At 41.3% G+C, this 25719-nt stretch overlaps 1 protein-coding gene across 5 annotated transcripts in view; it reads right to left on the bottom strand.

Annotated features, from left to right (window-relative positions):
* LOC139554836 (ras/Rap GTPase-activating protein SynGAP-like) overlaps positions 1 to 25719 on the bottom strand; it is an 85988-nt gene that overhangs the window by 25449 nt on the left and 34820 nt on the right. For 4 of the 5 annotated variants that reach the window (XM_071368000.1, XM_071368001.1, XM_071368002.1 and 1 more), the window contains exon 4: positions 953 to 1047. In XM_071368000.1, the coding sequence (XP_071224101.1) occupies positions 953 to 1047 (95 nt within the window). Of the gene's footprint in view, positions 1 to 952; positions 1048 to 20095; positions 22164 to 25719 lie in introns of those variants that run through there. The other variant, XM_071368004.1, reaches the window with a different exon arrangement.

Genomic DNA, 25719 nt, shown 5'->3' with positions numbered 1-25719 from the left:
AACTCAACTGGCATGAGTACTCTTCTGGGGTTGAGCTGGTGAAATGTACAGGTGTATCCCATACTGCTATAATATACTTTTAATTTGGAATCTGTAAATTAGTAGCATTACAGTTAGCCTACTATCTATTACTAGCCTCCTGAGTGGCGCAGCAGTCTAAGGCACTGCATTGCAAGGCTAGAGGCATCACTAGAGACCCTGGTTTGTTCCCAGGCTGTGTCACAACCGGCAGTGATCGGGAGTCCCGGGTGGCGCAGTGGTCTAGGGCACTGCATCGCAGTGCTAGCTGCGCCACCAGAGTCTCTGGGTTCGCGCCCAGGATGGGCTGGGTTCGCAGCCGGCCGCAACCGGGCGATCCGTGGGGCGACGCACAATTGGCATAGCGTCGTCCGGGTTAGGGAGGGTTTGGGCGGTAGGGACATCCTTGTCTCAGTATGTAAAAATGTAATTTAAAAAATGTATGCACTCTACTGTAAGTCGCTCTGGATAAGAGCGTCTGCTCTTGGCCGGTAGGGATATCCTTGTAAAAAAAAAAAAAAAAAAAAAAATAATGTAATAAAATGTATGCACTCTACTGTAAGTCGCTCTGGATAAGAGCGTCTGCTAAATGACTAAACATGTAAATGTAAAATGAGTCCCATAGGGCGGTGCACAATTGGCACAGCGTTGTCCGGGTTAGGGGTGTGTTTGGCCTGGGGGGGTAGGCCGTCATTGTAAATAAGAATTTGTTCTTAACTGACTTCCCTAGTTAAATAAAGGTTAAATAAAAAATAAAATAATGACTATTATCAATTCTGCTCTGGACAAAAGAGAACAGGGTGATGAGGGAGAATAATGATAGAGAGCAGGAAGTGAAGCTAATAGTGGGTAGCACTTTACTGTATGGCCCAGAATAAGTGGAAATGACACGATAATAATGGAAAGAGGTAATATAGCATTTTCGAGTACTTACTTGTTGTCTGAAGGGTTGTTGGGGGGCAGTGGGAGGGATTTCCATGCTTGGCTGTCTCGCAGTGGCAATGCTCTTCCTGCGAGCGCGAGCGTGCTCTGTGAGAGAGAGTAAATCTCAGTAAGACAAAAATGATGGTGTTCCAAAAAAGGTCCAGTTGCCAGGACCACAAATACAAATTCCATCTAGACACCGTTGCCCTAGAGCACACAAAAAACGATACATACCTCGGCCTAAACATCAGCGCCACAGGTAACTTTCACAAAGATGTGAATGATCTGAGAGACAACGCAAGAAGGGCCTTCTATGCCATCAAAAGGAATATACAGTTGAAGTCAGAAGTTTACATACATCTTAGCCAAATACATTTAAACTCAGTTTTTCACAATTCGTGACATTTAATCCTAGTAAAAATTATAGTCTTAGGTCAGTTCGGATCACCACTTTATTTGAAGAATGGGTTAGGGTTAGAATAATAGCAGATAATGATTTATTTCAGCTTTTATTTCTTTCATCACATTCCCAGTGGGTCAGAAGTTTACATACACTCAAATAGTATTTGGTAGCATTGCCTTTAAATTGTTTAACTTGGGTCAAACGTTTCGGGTAGCCTTCCACAACCTTCCCACAATAAATTGGGTGAATTTTGGCCCATTCCTCCTGACAGAGCTGGTGTAACTGAGTCAGGTTTGTAGTCCTCCTTGCTCGCACACACTTTTTCAGTTCTACCCACACATTTTCTATAGGATTGAGGTTAGGGCTTTGTGATGGCCACTCTAATACCTTGACTTTGTTGTCCTTTAGCCATTTGCCACAACTTTGGAAGTATGCTTGGGGTCATTGTCCATTTGGAAGACCCATTTGCGACCAAGCTTTGACTTCCTGACTGATGTCTTGAGATGTTGCTTCAATATATCCACATAATTCCCCTCCTCATGATGCCATCTATTTTGTGAAGTGCACCAGTCCCTCCTGTAGCAAAGCACACAACATGATGCAGCCATCCCCGTGCTTCATGGTTGGGATGGTGTTTTTGGGCTTGCAAGCCTCCCCCTTTTTCCTCAAAACATAATGATGGTCATTATGGCCAAACAGTTCAATTTTTGTTTCATAAGACCATAGGACATTTCTCCAAAAAGTACGATCTTTGTCCCCATGTGCAGTTGCAAACCGTAGTCTGGCCTTTTTATGGCGGTTTTGGAGCAGTGGCTTCTTCCTTGCTGAGCGGCCTTTCAGGTCATGTCGATATAGGACTCGTTTTACTGTGGATATAGATACTTTTGTACCTGTTTCCTCCAGCATCTTCACAAGGTCCTTTGCTGTTTTGGGATTGATTTGCACTTTTCGCACTAAAGTACGTTCATCTCTAGGAGACAGAATGCATCTCCTTCCTGAGCGGTATGACGGCTGCGTGGTCCCATGGTGTTTATACTTGCGTACTATTGTTTCTACAGATGAACGTGGTACCTTCAAGCATTTGGAAATTGCTCCCAAGGATGAACCAGACTTGTGGAGGTCTTGGCTGATTTCTTTAGATTTTCCCATGATGTCAAGCAAAAAGGAGTTTGAAGGTAGGCCTTGAAATACATCCACAGGTACACCTCCAATTGTCTCAAATGATGTCAATTAGCCTACCAGAAGCTTCTAAAGCCATGACATCATTTTATGGAATTTTTCAAGCTGTTTAAAGGAACAGTCAACTTAGTGTATGTAAACTTCTGACCCACTGGAATTGTGATACAGTAAGTTATAAGTGAAATAATTTGTCTCTAAACAATTTTTGGAAAAATGACTTGTGTCATGCACAAAGTCGATGTCCGAACCGACTTGCCAAAACTATAGTTTGTTAACAAGAAATTTGTGGAGTGGCTGAAAAACACGTTTTAATGACTCCAACCTAAGTGTATGTAAACTTCCGACTTCAACTGTATGTAAAATTCGACATACCATTTAGGATCTGGCTAAAAATACTTGAATCAGTTATAGAACCCATTGCCCTTTATGATTGTGAGTTCTGAGGTCCGCTCACCATCCAAAGAATTCACAAAATGGGACAAAGCCCAAATTGAGACTCTGCATGGAGAATTCTGCAAAAATATCCTCCATGTACAACGTAAAACACAAAATAATGCATGCAGAGCAGAATTAGGCCGATACCGCTAATGATCAACATCCAGAAAAGAGACGTTAAGTTCTACAACCACCTAAAAGGAAGCGATTCCCAAACCCATCACCTACAGAGAAATTAACCTGGAGAAGGGTCCCCTAAGCAAGCTGGTCCTGGGGCTCTGTTCACAAACACAAACAGACCCTACAGAGCCACAGGACAGCAACACAGTTAGACCCAACCAAATCATGAGAAAACAAAAAGATAATTATTTGAGACGTTGGAAAGAATTTACATAAAAACAGAGCAAACTAGAATGCTATTTGGCCCCAAACAAAGAGTACACGGTGGCAGAATACCTGACCACTGTGACTGACCCAAAATTAAGGAACTCTTTGACCATGTACACACTCAGCAAGCAAAGCCTTGCTTTTGAGAAAGGCCGCCGAAGGCAGACCTGGCTCTCAAGAGAAGACAGGCTATGTGCACACTGCCCACAAAGTGAGGTGGAAACTGAGCTGCACTTCCTAACCTCCTGACAAATGTATGAAGATTGAAAAGGGGCAACCAGTGAAGAACAAACACCATTGTAAATACAACCTATATTTATGTTTATTTATTTTCCCTTTTGTAATTTAACTATTTGCACACAATTACAACACTGTATATAGATGTAATATGACATTTGAAATATCTTTATTCTTTGGGAATTTTTGTGAGTGTAATGTTTACTGTTAATTTGTTATTGTTTATTTCACTTTTGTTTATTATCTATTTCACTTGCTTTGGCAATGTAAAGATATGTTTCCCATGCCTCTAAAGCCCCTTAAATTGAAATTGAGAGAAAGAGGGGGGGGGGGGGGCAGAGAGAGGGTCAAAGAGAGAAAAGAGATAAGGAACACTAGAACCTTAAGAAGTGCAACCTGAAACTGTAACCATGGGAAAAAGTACAAGATTAGTCCAAATTCTAACAAAAAAATATAAACACAAGCTAAACTTTTGTTCTGGGAAGTTCTAAATGTCAGAGAGGCGTGTTTGTTCTATTTAAGTGATAATGCCAGAGAAGCCGCTGTTTGGAGCATGTTTTGGCACGGGTTTTGTTAGGCCCGAGACGAAGTCGAGATAAAGGATGAAGAAATCACAAGTACAGTTTGTCAGCTATACAATAAATAAATGTCAGCCATATGTCCACGTCATGTGTGTCTACATTCAGAAGCAGATCAAAAAGTAGGCCACCAGCAAAATTACGTGACCATGGAAAATAACCACCAACTGGCAGGCAGACTGTTACGTTCCCCAGTTTCTGTGTTGTAGTTTGTATTTGAGTGTGTGTGTTTCAGGAGATGGCTTCCTGAAATCGCTCAAGCAGCTGATTAGTCAGCCCCATTGATGATTGGAGCTGACCCCGCCCCCTCGTCAAGTTACAGCTGTATCCCATTAGACTCCTTCTCCAGCTATAAAAACCAGTGTTCTGTTGCTCAGAAAAAGAGATCATAACTGAGAGATGATTGCTGAGAGAGGAGGCTGATGGCTGTGAGGGTGATATACTGTGTTGGTTGTTCTCAGAGGGAGATGATTAGTGTGTCCTGTATTGGTTGAGTGAGAGAGCTGATTGGTTATGTCTGTGTGTCAATAGGATGCAGTGTTTTGATTATTGAAATTGTTTGTAAAATTATGTTTTGTTTGTTGCCAGGGGGAATGGGAAGGCACCTAGGGAGTGCTTAGGCAAGACGCCTGCGGGCATACATATACCTGTAGTATATTCACTGTCTAGGCACACTAGGTAAGACCTGGGCGGACCACCCCTGTATTTTGGTTAGGGCACCAGGTGGTGCTAAATTAGGTAAGTAGTGGGTAGGCAGGTAAGGTAGGAGAGGGGGCTCTGATATTTACTTTCTTTCCTTTGGTTCGCCCCTTTTCCCCAAAATTACCGTGTGACGGGATAAATTTATTGTAAACGGTACCACTCTCTCTGCCTTTGTCATCCTTACTCGCACCTACAGTTCCATACCTCCCACTTCACGGGGAGTTAAATTGTAGCAGGGTGTTGCGTTCCCTCTTCCTAGAGGCGTGCGTAACACAGACTAAATTAAAATAGTCCTTAGAATAAGGGCAGATGAGAATTAGAATCTGCGTCAACACTTCTGTTCCTCCGATATCTCGCCAAGTGGCTGAGGGAGCTTCAGTTGGCTAGCCAATTGTATAAGAATGGGACTGCCTCTACTCTACTTTTACACAACCTATAACACAAGGTCATCGACTTTGTTCGTTAAAGCAATGGTAACTTGAATATCTTAAACCACAACACCAAGATGGTTGCCAGACTGTAAACAAGAGCTGCTCTTATGTTCAGCTATTTTCTACAAATTCTATTTCTATGGTTACACCAATGTTCACTCTAAGCTGCATGCGTGCGTAGCCCAGAGACTGCTGCGCAGCTCCCCCCGGAAGCCAACAGAGAGAACGAGACTGAATTTCACAAAACTTTCTAGAACGGTGGTCACCAACAGTTGATCGCGATCCACTGGTCGATCTCCAAGGCATTAATTTCTGTAAAAACCCCAACGATAAAGCCTTGTGTTTCTATTGTTGTTTTTATAAGTATTGGGCTGTTGCCGGTAGATGCACGTGATTCAGCTGCCCTGCGCTCCGGGTAGGCTAACTTTTGCCATTTTGTACCATTTCATGTGCCTGAAGGTACAAACTCTTCCTTCCCGGCGGGCCCAGAGAGCAAACCACGTGCACTATAAACTTACCGCTGGCCAAGCGATGGCTCAGATGACCGTGTCTGCAGTAACGTAGAAGGAATAAGATAAGGCACAGCACAGTTGATACTGTGAGATTTCAAAACGTTTAAAACCATGACCAGAGAGAGACTGTCAACGAATACAGCAAATCTATGCTGTTTTTAGGAGTGAGTTCAAGTTCTTACTCAGCACTGTCAACACTTTGTGTTCAACACTTATTTAAACTGTAAAATGCGCGTTCTTCCTATTTCCTCTCAGCGCTACAACAAGCACTGCAGCAGTAATAAATGAGTAGTAAAGTGTATCTATAGGTTTGCGTTATTAGCAGTTTAGGTATTTTTTAATAGGGAGGAATATTTAACTTTCTCTGTTAATAGCAGTACATGAATTTGTGCATGAGGCAGAAATAATGCGGTGCGACTCGAGTTTCACCATCAGTCAGTGTCAGCGGAGGAAAGGGAGAGCAGAGGGTTGAGAGGCAGACCCTCAGTCCCTCCACTGAGACTGACCATCAGCACAGTAAAATACGGCTTGCATTTTGACTCAGTGATCTTGACTCAGAAAAGGTTGGTGACCACTGTTGTAGAGTTTTCCCTGTTAACACTATCAACCTTTTCCTTTAGTGGCAACTGTGATCGAATCAACACAATATTATCCACTTTCAATATTATCCACTTGTTTCGGTATGTTGCATACCTATGCAAGATAAACTATGCAAGATATTTTGTTGTAGGCAGAACACATCGGAGTAGAATTCTATTGCTTTGACACGCACTACTCAGCCCGTAGTCTACCCAGACCCATGCAGCATAAACAATCAGAGTTGCAGTAGTCCTATATGCAAATAGACCATTGCCATATATGGATCTGTGTCATTTACATTCAACTGGACTGTCTGTACAGCATGAGCGGTCGTGAGTAGATTCACTTGTTTTGAGATCAAAGCGAGAACTGCATGTAGCCACTTGTGCACATTTTGTTCATATCCTTTGCTAGTTGAGTTATTAGACCAGTTATAGATCATTTGTAGTCAGCAATATGGGAGTGATTGCTTCATACAAGAGCACAAAATGTGTACATTTCTAGACATCTTAGAAAAGTCAGGTAAATTGCTTTTTTTGTCTTAAAGGAGTAGTATTTTGAGACAGGCTTGAATAACCTAAGTAGCCAATAGGCAGAGGGTAGCATAATATGTCTGATTCTCTTTAATAATGGTATGGGAATAATAATTCATTTTATTTTGTAAAGTGGTTTCTTGCATCAAACAACACAACATTTTCAGTCATCTCCTTGTCTGAGGTGGATAAACAGGCTAATGTCAAGCCCTGCATGTTATTTTTTTGCATGTTTTTTTTCTTCTCAAAAGTCTCATGGAATGTAGGCCTACATTGAACAACACACATTGGCTGCTACTGTAGGCTAATGTTATATTAGCTATTTCCATGTTCAAATGTTATAGGATGCATTTTCTGCATTGTTTTTGATGGTAGGCCACTCTGGTAGACTTACATTATTAACAAATAGCCACAGTAGTCTACATGGCCAATGTTTAAACTATAACTTAAAGCGGGTACAGTGAACACATGCTGGAAGTTGCACAGAATTTTCACAACTTTCAAGTTTGCGCTCAGCAGACCTGAAATTTGCTTAGTGCCAAAACAAATTTGAGGGAACATTGACCCAAACCCCTTTTATTTTTCCCTAAATATCTGACACTCCTGGCTACATTTTCCTCAGTTTCCCAGTGGATACTTAAGGCACCATAAATACTCACACTCCTTTCTTTCTATCTGTTCTTCTCTCCCACGCACTCTTTTACATAATTCCAGTGGTGTACTCCCCCTCTCGTCTCTTTCTATCTGTCATCCTCCCCTCCCCTCTCCTCTGCACCCTATCTTCTCTCTCCTTTTTCATTCTATCCTGCTGTCTAACAAACTTCCCCTCCTAGTCATTTCTCTTAGAAGGGCAACATATTTGAATGTGAGTTGATACATATCAATTAGTGAAGTAAAAAATAACAGACCCTAAAAGCTGACCCTTATTTAGGTTGTATACATACATACATACAGTACAGGCATGCACACAACCACCCACACAAATCTTTATGAAAGTCTTGACTCATTTTTATTTAAAAAAAAGCCCTGTTTAGAATAGCTGTTGAAGTGCATTTCGTCTTAGACCTATGCTGTATTGTATGTAATGGATGATAGAATTCAATAGATTCCATGTATTTTACATCATGAGGTAATAAGTAATGTGGGTTCTCCAGATAGAACAAATAGGAAGAGTTTAATGTATATTATTCCATTATTCCAGGCTCATTGGAAAGATGTACAATCTGAGGTACCGTAGATTATCACCAAAATAGAACTGCCCCAGTCATTGATGTGTAAACAGCTTTAAAACAGTACTGATCTACCATGGACCTGAAAAGGGAATCAACATAGATTTTTATTAATCTATGTGCTGGCAATGTTTTACTGGATTCGGCTCTCAACATCAATATTCAGCCAGCCTTTTCCAGCTTAAATATGCTGATACACAACAAGGAAATCACATTTGATTTTGAAAGATGGAACAAGAGTGAAATATGTCCTAATGGAATGCAAGCTTTGATCAATGCGATGGCATTAAGAAAGTTAGTTTGCTCACTCTCATTGAACATGCATAATTCATCTTGCTGGGGGCAATCCGATGTCGTGAACTGTGAAAACCCTGAAATAAGTGCCTAAAATAATAAACAATTATATGGACTTGTGTACTTCAATATGAGTTGGTAATACAAAATGCATTCATGAGCACATTCTATGAGGGAGAAGAAAATAAAATCACGACATCATCCTAGAAAAGGGTTAAACTAGAACGTTCACATTGGTTTGCAGGTTTTTGTGGCAATGTTGAAAAACTATGTATGAAAAAAGATGAGGTCAACTTTAAAGCAATCCAAGGTCGTGATACTGAGTACATTGGTGAGAATGCATCAAACTGCACAGGCCCCATTTAGAATAACCTTGAACATCCCTGCCACAGTGTGAATCAAAGCAGACAACAGCCTGACAACAATAGAGCCATAGACCATGATTTCCATATTTATATCAGATAAAACCAGTATCACCAAAGATCCACCTTGTTTCCTATAAACTTGTATCTAAAAATGCTGGGCTTTTTCCTCAATCTCATTCATACAGCTGAAACGGTGGAAATTATATTTTCTAACAGCCAAGTCTTTAGGTGAACATATTTATACAGTGAAGATTCTTTGTAAACTCCATCACCTAGTGTCAGAAATGTCCTGGATAGAATACCCTCTATTTCATAACACATTCTTTATGTCTATATGTGTCCTAATGACTCACATAGGAAAGGACTGAGTCACATACAGTCGATTCACATACGGATTTATATTGGATAATATCAGTTATTTCAGAGTAACATTTTTTTTTATTTAGTGTCACTTGGCTCTCCTAAATGCAACATTGTCCTGAGTAGCATATCTTGACAAAAATAGCATCTTTCCAAAAGAAGGCCACATGTGGCATTCAGAACAACCTATTATTTCAAGCTTTAGGTTCTTACAAGATCTTAAAAGTTGATTATACAGTGCATTGAGAAAGTATTCAGACACCTTCACTTTTTCCACATTTTGTTACGTTACAGCCTTATTCTAAAATGTATTGAATTAATTGTTTCCCTCAATCAACCACATAATGACAAATAAAAACAGGTTTTTAGAAATGATAGCAAATTTATATAATAAAAAAATGAAATACCTTATTTACATAATTATTCAGACCCTTTTCTATGAGACTCAAAATTGAGCTCAGATGCATCCTGTTTCGATCATCCTTGAGATGTTTCTACAAATTGATTGGAGTCCACCTGTGGTAAATTGATTGGACAAGATTTGGAAAGGCACACACCTGTCTATATAAGGTCCCACAGTTGACAGTGCATGTCAGAGCAAAAACCAAGCCATGAAGTCAAAGTAATTGTCCATAGATCTCTGAGACAGGATTGTGTCGAGGTACAGATCTGGGGAAGGGTACCAAAAAATGTCTGCAGCACAGGTCCTCAAGAACACAGTGGCCTCCATAATTCTTAAATGGAAGAATTTTGGAACCACCAAGAATCTTCCTAGAGCTGGCCGTCCGGCCAAACTGAGCAATCGGGGAGAAGGGCCTTGGTCATGGAGGTGACCAAGAACCTGATAGTCACTCTGACAGAGCACCAGAGTTCCTCTGTAGAGATGGGAGAACCTTCTACAAGGACAACCATCTCTGCAGCACTCCACCAATCAGGCCAGATGGTAGAGCGGCCAGACGGAAGCCACTCCTCGGTGAAAGGCACATGACAACCCACTTGGAGTTTGCCAAAAGGCACCCAAAGGACTCTTAGATCATGAGAAACAAGATTCTCTGGTCTGGTGAAACCAGACACCGCTTATTACCCGGCCAATACCATCCCTACAGCGAAGTATGGTGGTGGCAGCATCATGCTGTGGGGATGTTTTACAGTTGAAGAGTAACCAAAAAAGTGTCAAACAAATAAAAATATATTTTATATTTGAGACTCTTCAAATTAGACACCCTTTGCCTTGATGACAGCTTAGCCATACAAGATGAAGGAATTTTGAAAACTTATTTTGGTCATCTACACAGAAACATCCCACAAAAAGACTTACAACATAGCCAATTAGACATTCAAGTAACATTTAACATGCTTGAATCAGTCATTAAAAACAACCAAAATTCATTAGATTACCCAATAACCCAACAAAAATGAAATGAAAAGATAAAATATATAAAACCAAAGAAGGCCTGTTGTCTAGATAACATCAGAAATTATATTCTGAAAAACAGTACATCTGAGTTGCACATTTCTGTGCTTGTATTGTATTGTTCATTTGTGGCCTGCTGGAGGTCATTTTGCAGGACGCTGGCAGTGCTCCTCCTTGCACAAAGGCGGAGGTAGCGGTCCTGCTGCTGGGTTGTTGCCCTCCTACGGCCTCCTCCACGTCTCCTGATGTACTGGCCTGTCTCCTGGTAGCGCCTCCATGCTCTGGACACTACGCTGACAGACACAGCAAACCTTCTTGCCACAGCTCGCATTGATGTGCCATCCTGGATGAGCTGCACTACCTGAGCCACTTGTGTGGGTTGTAGACTCCGTCTCATGCTACCACTAGAGTGAAAGCACCGCCAGCATTCAAAAGTGACCAAAACATCAGCCAGGAAGCATAGGAACTGAGAAGTGGTCTGTGGTCACCACCTGCAAAACCACTCCTTTATTGGGGGTGTCTTGCTAATTGCCTATAATTTCCACCTTTTGTCTATTCCATTTGCACAACAGCATGTGAAATTTATTGTCAATCAGTGTTGCTTCCTAAGTGGACAGTTTGATTTCACAGAAGTGTGATTGACTTGGAGTTACATTGTGTTGTTTAAGTGTTCCCTTTATTTTTTTTTAGCAGTGTATAAACATACAGTACCTGGACACAGCTACTCATTCAAGGGTTTTTCTTTATTTTTTTCTTCTACATTGTAGAATAATAGTGAAGACGTCAAAACTATGAAATAACACGTATGGAATCAAAAAAAGAGTTAAACAACACAAAATATATTTTAGATTCTTCAAAGAAGCCAACCTTTGCCTTGACAGCGTTGTACACTCTTGGCATTCTCTCAACCAGCTTCATGAGGTAGTCACCTGGAATGCATTTCAATTAAGGTGTGCCATGTTAAAAGTTAATGTGTGGAATTTATTTTCTTCTTAATGCGTTTGAGCCAATCAGTTGTGACAAGGTAGGGGCGGTATACAGAAGATAGCCCTATTTGGTAAAAGACCAAGTCCATATTATGGCAAGAACAGCTCAAATAAGCAAAGAGAAACAACAGTCCATCATTACTTTAAGACATGAAGGTCAATCAATGCGGAAAATTTCAAGAACTTTGAACGTTTCTTCAAGTGCAGTTGCAAAAACCAACAAGAGCTATGATGAAACTGTCTCTCACGAGGATCGCCGGAGGAAAGAAAGACACAGTTACCTCTGCAGCAGAGGATAAGTTCATTACAGTTACCATCCTCAGAAATTGAAGCCCAAAGAAATGCTTCACAGAGTTCAAATCTCAACATCAACTGCTCAGAGGAGACCGCGTGAATCAGGCCTTCATTGTCGAATTGCGGCAAATAAACCACTACTAAAGGACACCAATAAGAAGAAGTTTGGGCCAAGAAACACGAGCAATGGACATTAGACCGGTGGAAATCTGTCCTTTGGTCTGATGAGTCCAAATTTGAGATTTTTGGGTCCAACCGCCGTGTCTTTGTGAGATGCAGAGTAGTTGAACTGATGATCTCTGCATGTGTGGTTCCTACTTCTAAATATGGAGGAGGAGGTGTGATGTGTGGGGGTGCTTTGTTGGTGACACTGTCAGTGATTTATTTACGATTCAAGGCACACTTAACCAGCATGGCTACAACAGCATTCGGCAGCGATACGCCATCCCACATGGTTTGAGCTTAGTGGTACTATCATTTGTTTATCAACAGGACAATGACCTAACCCATCTCCGGGCTGTGTAAGGGATAGTGGATAGTGAAGGATAGTGAAGGATAGTGAAGGAGTGCTGCATCAGATGACCTGGCCTCCACAATCACCCGACCTCAACCCAATTGAGATGGTTTGGGATGAGTCGGACCGCAGAGTGAAGGAAAAACAACCAACAAGTGCTCAGCATACGTGGGAACTCCTACAATACTGTTGGAAAAGCATGCCAGGTGAAGCTGGTTGAGAGAATGCCAAGAGTGTGCAAAGATGTCATCAAGGCAAAGGGTGGCTATTTTGAAGAATCTAAAATATATTTTGATTTCTTTAACACTTTTTTGGTTACTTCATGATTCCATATGTGTTATTTCATAGGTTTGATGTCTTAACTATTATTATACAATATAGAAAATAGTAAAAATAAACAACGAGTAGGTGTGTCCAAACTTTTGACTGGGACTGTATAGACACATATACAGTGCCTTTACACTTTTTCCAAAATTTGTTAGGTTACAGCCTTATTCTTTTTTACACTCATCAATCAATACACAACACCCCATAATGACAAAGCAAAAACAGGTTTTTAGAAATGTAGAAAAAACCGGAATATTACATTTAAATAAGTATTCAGACCTTTTACTCAGTACTTTGTTGAAGCACCTTTGGCAGCGATTACAGCCTCGAGTCTTCTTGTGTATGACTCTACAAGCTTGGCACACCTGTATTTGGGGAGTTTCTCCTGTTCTTCTCTGCAGATCCTCTCAAGCTCTGTCAGATTGCATAGGGAGAATTGCTGCACAGCTATTTTCAGGTCTCTCCAGAGATGTTCGATCGGGTTCAAGTAAGGACTCTGGCTGAGTCCCTCAGGGACATTCAGAGAATTGTCCCGAAGCCACTCCTGCGTTGTCTTGGCTGTGTGCTTAGGGTCATGGTCCTGTTGGAAGGTGAATCTTCACCCCAGCCTGAGCGCTCTGGAGAAGGTTTTCATCAAGGATCTCTCTGTACTTTGCTCCATTAATCTTTTCCTCGATACTGACTAGTTTCCCAGTCCTTGCCGCTGAAAAACATCCCCACAGCATGATGCTGCCACCACCATGTTTCACCATAGGGATGGTGCCAGGTTTCCTCCAGACGTTACGTTTGGCGTTCAGGCCAAAGAGTTCAATCATGGTTTCTTCAGACCAGAGAATCTTGTTTCTGATGGTCTGAGAGTCTTTAGGTGCCTTTTGGCAAACTCCAAGTAGGCTGTCATGACCCTTTACTTAGGAGTGTTTTCTGTCAGGTCACTGTACCACAAAGGCCTGATTGGTGGAGTGCTGCAGAGATGGTTGTACTTCTGGAAAATTCTCCCATCTCCACAGAGGAACTCTAGAGCTCTGTCAGAGTGACCATCGGGTTCTTGGTCACCTCCCTGACCAAGACCCTTCTCCCCTGATTACTCAGTTTGGCCGGGCGGCCAGCTCCAGGAAATGTTTTGGCACCCTTCCCCAGATCTATGCCTCGACACAATCCTGACTCTGAGCACTACAGACAATTCCTTCGACCTCATGGCTTGGTTTTTCTCTGACATGCACTGTCAACCTTATATAGACAGGTGTGTACCTTTCCAAATCATTTCTAATCAATTGAACTTACCACAGGTGGACTCCAATCGTATTGTAGAAAAATCTCAAGGATGATCAATGGAAACAGGATGCACCTGAGCTCAGTTTCTTGTTAACAAACTATAGTTTTGGCAAGTCGGTTTGGACATCTACTTTGTGCATGACACAAGTAATTTTTCCAACAATTGTTTACAGACAGATTATTTCACTTATCATTCACTGTATCACAATTCCAGTGGGTCAGAAGTTTACATACACTAAGTTGACTGTGCCTTTAAACAGCTTGGAAAATTCCAGAAAATGACGTCTTCTGATAGGCTAATTGACATCATTTGAGTCAATTGGAGGTCTACCTGTGGATGTATTTCAAGGCCTACCTTCAATCTCAGTGCCTCTTTGCTTAACATCATGGGAAAATCAAAAGAAATCACCCAAGACCTCTGAAAAATAATTGTAGACCTAATTGTGGAAGTCTGGTTCATCCTTGGGAACAATTTCCAAATGCCTGAAGGTACCTCATTCATCTGTACAAACAATAGTACGCAAGTATAAATACCATGGGACAATGCAGCCGTCATACCGCTCAGGAAGGAGATGCGTTCTGTCTCCTAGATATGAATGTACTTCGGTGCAAAAAGTGCAAATCAATCCCAGAACAACAGCAAAGGACCTTGTGAAGATGCTGGAGGAAACAGGTACAAAAGTATCTATATCCACAGTAAAACGAGTCTTATATCGACATAACCTGAAAAGCCACTCAGCAAGGAAGAAGCCACTGCTCCAAAACCACCATAAAAAAGCCAGACTATAGTTTGCAACTGCACATGGGGACAAAGATTGGAGAAATGTCCTCTGGTCTGATGAAACAAAAATTTAACTGTTTGGCCATAATGACCATCATTATGCTTGGAGGAAAGAGGGGGACACTTGCAAGCCGAAGAACACCATCGCAACCGTGAAGCATGGGGGTGGCAGCATCATGTTGTGGGGGTCGTTTTCTGCAGGAGCGACTGGTGCACTTTACAAAATAGATGGCATCATGAGGAGGGGAATTATGTGGATATATTGAAGCAACATCTCAAGACATCAGTCAGGAAGTTAAAGCTTGGTCGCAAATGGGTCTTCCAAATGGACAATGACCCCAAGCATACTTCCAAAGTTGTGGCAAATGGCTTAAGGACAACAACGTCAAGGTATTGGAGTGGCCATCACAAAGCTCTGACCTCAATCCCATAGAAAATGTGGGTAGAACTGAAAAAGCGTGTGCGAGCAAGGAGGCCTACAAACCTGACTCAGTTACACCAGCTCTGTAAGGAGCTGGTGTAACTGGGCCAAAATTGGGGGCCAAAATTCACCCAACTTATTGTGGGAAGCTTGTGGAAGGCTACCCAAAACATTTGACCCAAGTTAAACAATTTAAAGGCAATGCTACCAAATACTAATTGAGTGTATGTAAACTTCTGACCTACTAGGAATGTGCTGAAAAAAATAAAAGCTGAAATAAATAATTATACTATTATTCTGAGATTTCGCATTCTTAAAATAAAGTGGGGATCCTAACTGACCTAAAACAGGACATTTTTACAAGGATTAAATGTCAGGAATTGTGACAAACTGAGTTTAAATGTACTTGGCTAAGGTGTATGTAAACTTCCGACTTCAACTGTATAAACAAATCAATAAGAATGCACAAAAAATTGGTACAATGCCATGCAATCTGCAACCCTTTGTACGTATGTGTTTCTTGTGTGTGTGTGTGTGAGAGTGTGAGTGTGTGTGTGTGAGTGAATTAAAAGGTCTGTCTAGTCCAGTAGTCTGCATAATAAATGCAGTAGTTGGCGCACCTCTCCAATCTGATAGTTCTAGGTGTCTTTTGTCAGAGGTTACCTCACTATATGTCGGCTGATGATCAGAATGATGTTATTATTATTTATTTTTTATTTAACCCTTATTTTACCAGGTAAGAAATCTGTCTGAGAACACATCCAAATTTACAGCAACAATCTGGGGAATAGTTACAGGGGAGAGGAGGGGGGATGAATGAGCCAATTGTAAACTGGGGATGATTAGGTGGCCATGATGGTATGAGGGACAGATTGGGAATTTAGCCAGGACGCCGGGGTTAACACCCCTACTTTTACGATAAGTGCCATGGGATCTTTAGTGACCAGAGTCAGGACACCCGTTTAACGTCCCATCCAAAAGACGGCACCCTACACAGGGCAATGTCCCGAATCACTGCCCTGGGGTCTTTTTTTAAATTTTAGACCACAGAAAAGGTGCCTCCTACTGGCCCTCCAAAACCACTTCCAGCAGCATCTGGTCTCCCATCCAGGACCAACCCTGCTTAGCTTTAGAAACAAGCCAGCAGTGGGATTCAGGGTGGTATGCTGCTGGCAAATTACACATGGTGTAGACTGTATCATGTGGTCCACTTCTCTGAAGGAAAGTACTCTGCCCAACCTTACAGTAGTGGTCAGTGCTGTGTTGTGGTGGGCCGGGTCTAGTAGAGCTGTGTTGTGGTGGGTCGGGTTTAATAGAGCTGTGTTGTGATGGGCCGGGTCTAGTAGAGCTGTGTTGTGATGGGCTGGGTCTATTGGAGCTGTGTTATGATGGGCTGGCTCTAGTAGAGCTGTCTTGTGGTGGGCCGGGTCTTGTAGAGCTGTGCTGTAACAAGCCGTGTCTGGCTCTTCTGTCCTGGGGATGGTGAGGGTGCTGTTGTTTCAGATAGTGGAGTGGGGGGCCGCTGCTGCTGGGGTGATGTGTGTGTGGGTCCCTGCTAAGTGTTGCATCCTTTAGGTCCTTAGCAAAGGTTATGACACTGTCCTGATCAAGGTGTACATTATCGTATAAGTGTTCACATGTCAGAATGGGATGGTGAGGCATTCTGACGTTGAGCAGTGAGTCACTTTCTCTCTCTCATTCTCTCTCTCTATGTTCTATTCTGGATTCTAGCTCATTGTATTGCATCCATGGTAACAACTCTAAAAGCTTCCACTTGAACCATAAGATATTGGCACAACTAATAATTTGCAGCAAGAGACTTGAGAGTTAATCATCCAGGCCAAAACCACAGTCAATTCACACCAACATACAGTACCACACACACACACACACACACACACACACACACACACACACACACACACACACACACACACACACACACACACACACACACACACACACACACACACACACACACACACACACACACACACACAGTACACGAACACCACCCACACAATGTGCAAATCAGAGTGAATTTTTCACAATCATGTGTGAGGAACAAATCAAATCATTTTGCATAGGGCCTGGTACCAGAGGCATGGAACAGTAATAAGACGCACAACTGGTATCCTATTGCAAACACATGCCTTATGTCTCTTGCTGTGACATTATTACATTTCACACCACAAAATATTTAAACATTGAAATAACATTATTGTCTGTGTGTGATGAAATCGTTGTGAAAATCTCTATTTGTGTGTGTGTGTTTATATTCTAAATGTAAATTTGATATCAGGCCAGAGTGTGTGTGGGTGGTAACAGCTTCCAGATAACTGATACAGAGACAGACAGACAGAGAGAAAAAGAGATAGGGAGAGCAAGGAAGATTGAGAGTGGGTGTTTGAGAAGTACACATTAGCCCTAAGCTTACCACATGTTTCTTTGTTCATGAGTTTGAGATATTTTTGTGGACTAAAACTTCATCGGCCTACATATCTACATTTTTAAGAAGTAATAGGAATACATGGCCTATTCAAAAATAGTTCCGGCTTTGTTGACCAGCGGAGGGCCAGTAACTGAAAGGTTGCTGGTTTGAATACCCGAGCCTACAAGGTGAAAAATCTGTCACTGTGCTCTTGACCCTAATATGCTACAGGGGCACCGTACTACTATGGCTGACCCTGTAAAACAACACATTTCACTGCACCTATCCGGCCTGTGACAATAAAACATATTTTAATTTAAAAAAAAAATTATATGAAAACATCTGTAAAGTCAGAACGAATAGGAACATGTCGTCCATTCTGTTCAACGACGCCCACAAGATTTACAGGACTCATCTTAAAGTCGGTCCCGTCGACTTGCCAACTCAGCACAGGTCTTCTCATGAAAACGTCTGTAAAGTCTCAAGGGTTTGAGCCCATTATTTGGAACGAACGCGTCGTCCGTTTTGCTCTACGACGCCCACAAACTTCACAGGTGAATAGGCTTATTTTGAAACCAGGGTTGCACATGTAACCTTTTTTTCCATCCCGGATGCTTTCTGATATCTCTTAGATGCATTTCAGACATTTAAAATCATACTTCCTTTTAATTAATTTTTGCACAATTTTTTTGCCCTGTATAGAATGTATTATTCAATGTGTTTCTATGGGCTAATAGCAGTAAAGCCAAATTCAATGTTTCATCAAATATTTTTTTAAATATTTATTTTGAATAACTACAAGTGTCCTACAATTCCAAATCAAATAGCAATGGTCCATCTTATGACCATCTTAAAAAATGCTAAATATTAGTAGTTTAATAGATATCGCCAGAGGATTACACTCTGGGATTAATTAACATAATCTGTAGCTAACTACACTCAAACACACTTGATTAGTGTTGGCTGAACAATTTGATGTGTGTGAACAACAGGAATGATACTGCAAGAGTTTGCCACAGCATCTACTGTAGGTTAATATCTGCTTCAATGCTGTTCCCAATGCTCCCCTTTATCTATTGTTACCATGACAACTATCCATTTGAAGTTCTCACTGCACACACTAACTTCAGTTTCCAATCTGTTAGGTACAGTACAAAGCTAATGCTATATAAGGGCACCGTACTAAACTGAGTCAGAAAACAGGAGCTTTACATTTGGAAGCACGTCATCAATAGACATCTTGATGGCAAAAGTTCAGAGCTGTTTTTTGACAAGCATCCAATAAGATGTGGAACTCATGTATTTGCCAGGTAGACTGAGCACAGAACAAGGGCTGGAACGCTATCATTGAGTATGGAGTTTTTTCCACAACTATGCTATCAGCAGTGCCTTGGATTTGCATAGCAGCACATCCTGGGTCTAGTGAGTTTAGAAATTGTCTGTCCAATGGTGTGACCCATTTAGTGCAGGTGTCAAACCTGGATGGAATATCATCCAGCTCATGGAATGAGACTGCTTATTGCTAAATCAAGTGTCGACTCTCTCCAATCCGGGACACACCAAGAATGTGCACGTCAATAACTTCTGAAAACGAGTTGTGGAGAATCCACCATCTGTAATTATTTAATTCTGGCTAAAATGTGGAAATGGGAACACTAGTGTTTTAACAGGAACAAACTAAGGACCTAAGTATACTGTAGTGTTACAAGCAGGGATGTAGGGGTAAAAAGGCGGACATAGCCGTTGGGGTATATAAAGGGTGCAGAGTACCAAACGCTAACACTAATGCTAACACTAACAATGCTAATTTAGAATAATAGGTGCATAAGGGTAGTCACCAAATATAAAAAGACTCCACTACATTATTGGTTACAATACATTAACCAGGAAGAAATACTGGTTAAAACAACACTGTGAGCCTCAGGTCCTCCATCAACAAATCAAGATGTGATGTGACTGTTCAGGTAGCCTCTGAACAGTACATGGCATGCATGGCCAAGGCCAAAACTAATGTTACAATAACACTTTTGAGCAATCAGTAACATACAAGCCGACCAGTCCCATCCCTTGCCCCTTATTGGCTTGTGTTTATCCACATTTCAATTCTGTATCCTTCTCTTTCCACAACAGCCCACGGCCCGGTCCAAAAACAATCCCTGGGCACTTCATGTTGAAGTCCCTGGGCACTTCATGAATTGGACAGGTTACAACCATATGGTAGCAGCTCCATCTAGCATACCAGAGGGCGAAAGAGCTACTACCATATCACTTATACCTATGAAATTAATTCAGATTCACATGGCCATAGGGGTTGGAGCTAGGGGTTGTTTCTGGACAGGGCCCTTGTCGAGGCGGCTATATATTGGAACTTCAGTGTAATTGCAGTTTAAAGTTACAATTCAGTCTCAGTTAGACACTTCTGACATTCAACATTGGAGAGGATTACATGGACAAATCATCAAAGACGCTGATAGATTTACAGGCCTTACCCAAAAGTCAGGTTGGGAGTTGTTGATTTCCAAGTACTGCAGCTCGACAACTGAGTTATATCAGGGAGTCAACAGAGTCAAGGTTGGTTTCCAAGTTGCTTAAGCAGGGGGGTTAGTAGAAAGGTTCCAGGTTTTGTTTGTCCACAACACAGGCTGAGATGTGTAGGCTGAGATGTGTCCAGTAATAGGGTATAGGGTCCTCTCCTTTTTAAATTAGCTTGTGCTTAACAGTATTCTCTGTGACCACATTTGAGACACTTAAAGTTGCCTGATATCCATACCCCTTTATCACTACCAAATTGGTACTCTTCACATCACAATGGACAGGAATAGGAGTGTGTGCATCTCATTAGTTTAAGCTAAATTAGTATGCATCTGAAAATGTTCACCTTTACTGTAGATGTTCTTTAAGTGTGTGCAATTGCATTTATGATAATACACATTCAATAAATGAAGATAGCTCTCCGTGAAGTAAGCACATGTCCTTTGCCAAAGTGTTGTGCATTTTTGAGGACAATGAGTGATAAGGCTGTTCATCTTGCTGGCAGTTCTCACCAGTGTGCAGATTTTGGAGAAACACATTAACAGGATACTGTTTTCAAATGAGTTTGTGTCGCTTGTGACATGGACTTAGCTTGTGTCTGTGTTAATGTCTTTCTAAACATCCCATTATTACAATGCTATATGGTCAGTGCAACTAAGCATACAAGTAGGCTATTATTCAAATATACTTGCACACAGACATTAGATTATACATATTAGTAAATACTACACATTATAAATAGCCTTTGTTAAAATATGCTAATAATGACCAATATATATATGTATTAAATGGCTACTTGCCACACCTCTAACACAATCAAGAATGTGGTTGGCCTATTACTCAAAAGATATCGTGATGTATATTGTTATAATGATCGTTATGATGTCTCAAGATTATTCGATTCTTTCTTCCACCAACCCCAAGCCATGCTTTTCAACGCTGGCAGCGGTAGCTCCTTGTCGTGCAGTCCCACAGAAGGCTCCTTGGCCGCAGCGTCTCCTTGGTCTCTTACCCCGGTTCCTTCTCTTCCGACTGTCTCACAACCCCAACGCTGAAATGTGACCCCTTTGCCGTTTTCTCGGTAACCTACAGAATCTCTTCTGAGGCTGATCTTTTTCATCTTTTTGTTGTGTTTATTTTTGCAGCGTATTACTCTTTCAATACCGTAACTGGCGTTCTTTTTAAAAACACTCTCTGATAGCCTAATGATCAATATAATGATCAATAAACAAGTAGGCTAATCTGTCAATTGTTTGTCAAATGCATTCAGTATTTCTGTGAAATAAACTGCTGATTATTGCAAGCCATCAGAAATGTGTTTGAAATTCACAGAACGATGTGTCAGTATTGAAATAGGTGAAATGCGTAACATAAATCACCCCTACTTTCATCGATATGACAAGGTCGGGGTTATCATACATAAAGAAACGTGTGTAGAGATTTAGGGTGTACGCCAACAGCTAGGTTATCTGCACTTACACACCACGTCTGTCCATCAATAAAGAAAATATAGCCCATAGACGTATACCTTTCCAATGCGCGCATATGCCCAAAATCCAGAAGATACGTAAATTTTTTTTGACTATTTTACAATTCGTAGACTACATTCTGTTTGCTGATAGCAGCGGGGAAGATGAGGACGCGTCCGTAGTCTGCCATCCTTCATTGAAGTAAAATAAACCGACATGTATTGTAAATGCATCACATTCCAAAGTAACTGGCTAATTAATTCAAAAGAGTTGTAGCTTTGATGCTCCCTCTGTTCTATCGTCAAATATATTTCCCAATGGTGCTGCGTCAGACTTTATCGGTAGCTTGGAAAGATGGATTGATCGATGGCGTCGCACAGGTTGGTGATCTTGTATACATTGTCGCCCATCTCTCTTGTCGCTGTTCCCCTAGCTCCGTCACTTGCAACGAGATGATTGAGACGCAAATAGTCAGAAAGAGGCGAAGGGGGTGTTGTAAAGTGATTGGTGAAATCTCTCTCGATTATCTCTCTCGCTCTCGCGCACACACAAACACGCAGCGTAACAAAATGAGGTTACGAGAGAGGGGAAAGTGTGTGGGAAGGTTGTGCTCAATAACGGTATAGGTTTACAGGATGCACGGTAGACTAAATGGTCACAAACGAATCAGACAACAGCCAACCAACTACACATTCATTTTTGGGTAAAGAAAACAGCTCTCCCAAGACTAAAACATTAAATTGTGTCTGAAAAGTGCCCACATCTGAGAGAAAAACAATTATGCACCTCATTGCTGGTATTATTATAAGGCTACAATCCATAGTGTAGCGTATAACAGTTGGCTATATTCAGACCCCTTGACTTCTTCCACATTTTGTTATGTTACAGCCTTATTCTAAAATTGATCACCTTGTTTTCCCCCCTCATCAATCTACACACAATACCCCATCATGACGAAGCAAAAACAGTTTTTTAAATTCTTTACAAATTTATTTAAAAAATATCACAATTACATAAGTATTCAGACCCTTTTCTCAGTACTTTGTCTAAGCACCTTTGGCAGCGATTGCGGCCTCGAGTCTTCTTGGTTATAAGGCTATAAGCTTGGCACACCTGTATTTGGGGAGTGTCACACATTCTTCTCTCCAGATCCTCTCAAGTGCTGTTAGGCTCGATGGGGAACGTCGCTGTACAGCCATTTTCAGGTCTCTTCAGAGATGTTCGATCGGGTTCAAGTCCAGCCTCTGTCTGGGCCACTCAAGGACATTCAGAGACTTGTCCCGAACCCACTCCTGCATTTTCATGGCTGTGTGCTTATGGTCGTTGTTCTTTTGTAACGTGAACCTTTACCCCAGCCTGAGGTCCTGAGCGCTCTGGAGCAGGTTTCATCAAGGATCTCTCTGTACTTTGCTCCGTACATCTTTCCCTCGATCCTGACTAGTCTCCCAGTCCCTGCAACTGAAAAACATCCCCACAGCATGCTGCTGCCACCACCATGCTTCACCGTAGGGATGGTGCCACGTTTCCTCCAGACATGACACTTGGCATTCAGGCCAAAGAGTTCAGTCTTGGTTTCATTATGGTCTGAGAATACTTTAGGTGCCTTTTGGCAAACTCCAAGCGGCTGTGTTTATTCCTTTGACATCATGGCTTGGTTTTTGCAGAAAGGTGTGTGCCTTTCAAAATCATGTCCAATCAATTGAATTTACCACAGGTGGACTCCAATCAAGCTGTAGGAACATGTCAATGATGATCAGTGGAAACAGGATGCACTTGAGCTTATGTAAATAAGGTATTTCTGTTTAAAACATTTTACAAATTTGCCAACATTTCTAAAAACCAGTTTTCCCTTTGTCATTATGGGGTATTGTGTGTCGAATGATGAGGAAAAAAATGTGTTCATCAATTTTAGAACAAGGCTATAACGTAACAAAATGTGGAAAACGGGAAGCGGTCTGAATACTTTCTGAATGCACTGTAATTATATTATTTAATAATAGCCATGTCCTTGTTCCCTGGATAAATCAATTTAAAACCAAGTTATGTTATTTCATGCATGATTGATTGTGATGGTCTGTCTAACATCTGGAATCCATCTGATGGTTTCCCTCTGCTTTGTTAGCACAGCACTCAAAATAATTAGTGTAGTATTCACACCCCTTGACTTTTTTTCACATTTTGATGTGTTACAGCCTGATTTTAAAATGGATTTTAAATTTAGATTTTTTATCACTGACCTTTACCCCATAATGTCAAAGTTGAATTATGTTTTTCCAAATGTTTCCAAATTAATTAAATATGAAAAGCTGAAATGTCTTGAGTCAATAAGTATTCGACCTCTGTTATGGCAAGCCTAAATATATTCAAGCCTAAAGAATTGCTTAAGTCACATATTAAGTTGCATGGACTCACTGTGCAATAATAGTGTTTAACATGATTTTTGAATGACTACCTCATCTCTGTACCCCATACATGCAATTATCTGTAAGGTTCCTCAGTCGAGCAATGAATTTCAAACACAGATTTAACCACAAAGACCAGTGAGGTTTGCCAATGCCTCACAAAGAAGGGCATTGGAAGTTAAAAAACAGACATTGGCTATCCATTTGAGCATGGTGAAGTTATTAATTACACTTTGAATGGTGTATCAATACACCCAGTCACTACAAAGATACAGGCGTCGTTCCTAGCTCAGTTGCCGGAAAGGAAGGAAACCGCTCAAGGATTTCACCATGAGGCCAATGGTGACTTTAAAGAAGATACAGAGTTTAATGGCCATGATAGGAGAAAACTGAGGATGGATCAACAACATTGTAGTTACTCCACAACACTAACCTAATTGAGAGTGAAAAGAAGGAAGTCTGTACAGAATACAATCTTCCAAAACATGCATCCTGTTTGCAGCAAGGCACTAAAGTAATACTGGAAAAATTTGGCAAAGCAATTCTATTTTTCTCCTGAATACAAAGTATTATGTTTTGGGCAAATTCAATACAACACATTACTGAGTACCACTCTCCATATTTTCAAGCATTGATTTGATTTGATCATGTTATGGGTATGCTTGCAATCGTTATGGACTCAGTTTTTCAGGATAAAAAAGAAACAGAATGGCGTTAAGAACAGGCAAAATCCCAGAGGAAATCCTAGTTCAGTCTGCTTTCCACCACACATTGGGAGATGAATTCACCTTTCAGTAGGACAATAACCTACAACACAAGGTCAAATCTACACTGGAGTTGCTTACCAAGAAGACAGTGAATGTTCCTGAGTGGCCAAGTCTATGACTGGGGTGGCTGGGGTCTTTGACTCTTTTTTGGGCCTTCCTCTGACACCGCCTGGTGTAGAGGTCCTGGATGGCAGGCAGCTTACCCCCAGTGATGTACTGGGCCGTACGCACTACCCTATGTAGTGCCTTACAGTCAGAAGCCGAGCAGTTGCCTTACCAGGCAGTGATGCAACCAGTCAGAATGCTCTCGATGTTGCAGCTGTAGAACCTTTTGAGGATCTCAGGACCCATGCCAAATCTTTTTAGTTTCCTGAGGAGGAATAGGCTTTGTCGTGTCCTCTTCACGACTGTCTTGGTGTGTTTGGACCATTCTAGTTTGTTGTTGATCAACAATGGATAGAGTAGGTCTAAACGTATAACACTTAATTCAACCACTGATGCAGATGGCTTTTGTTAAACAAAACACCCTCACTAAACTGAAGGATTCTTATTACACACATCTTTGAATGAACACATAACTGCAAAAATTGTATTCTGACAACCTGTTCCATGTTCTACAGTAGTTTAGTCCAGATGGGACGGTGTTAGCCAATCATGGTTCCTGGATCCAACCAAGCCAGACATGTGGGGGATAAATCAGTATTCCCAGTTTCCATGACAACTGTACTGTATGACTATGAATATTCTCCTTTTAACTGCAGGCAGCACAAAAGGAGATTTTTACTTGAAGAGGAGGAAAATAGAGGAACATGGAGTGAGAAGAGAGAGACGTCAAAGCAATGGTGGCGTAAAAATAAACTGAACGGGTTACTATTTAACAGACTTCAGCCTGGTTATTACCATGGTTACCATTAGGAGAGAGATGTACTTTGACCTCGGTAAT

The sequence above is a fragment of the Salvelinus alpinus genome, chromosome 26, assembly GCF_045679555.1.
Source record: "Salvelinus alpinus chromosome 26, SLU_Salpinus.1, whole genome shotgun sequence".
NCBI classification, from domain to species: domain Eukaryota; kingdom Metazoa; phylum Chordata; class Actinopteri; order Salmoniformes; family Salmonidae; genus Salvelinus; species Salvelinus alpinus.
Note: the sequence above shows the minus strand (reverse complement) of the source record. Positions and strands in the feature narration are given on the sequence as shown.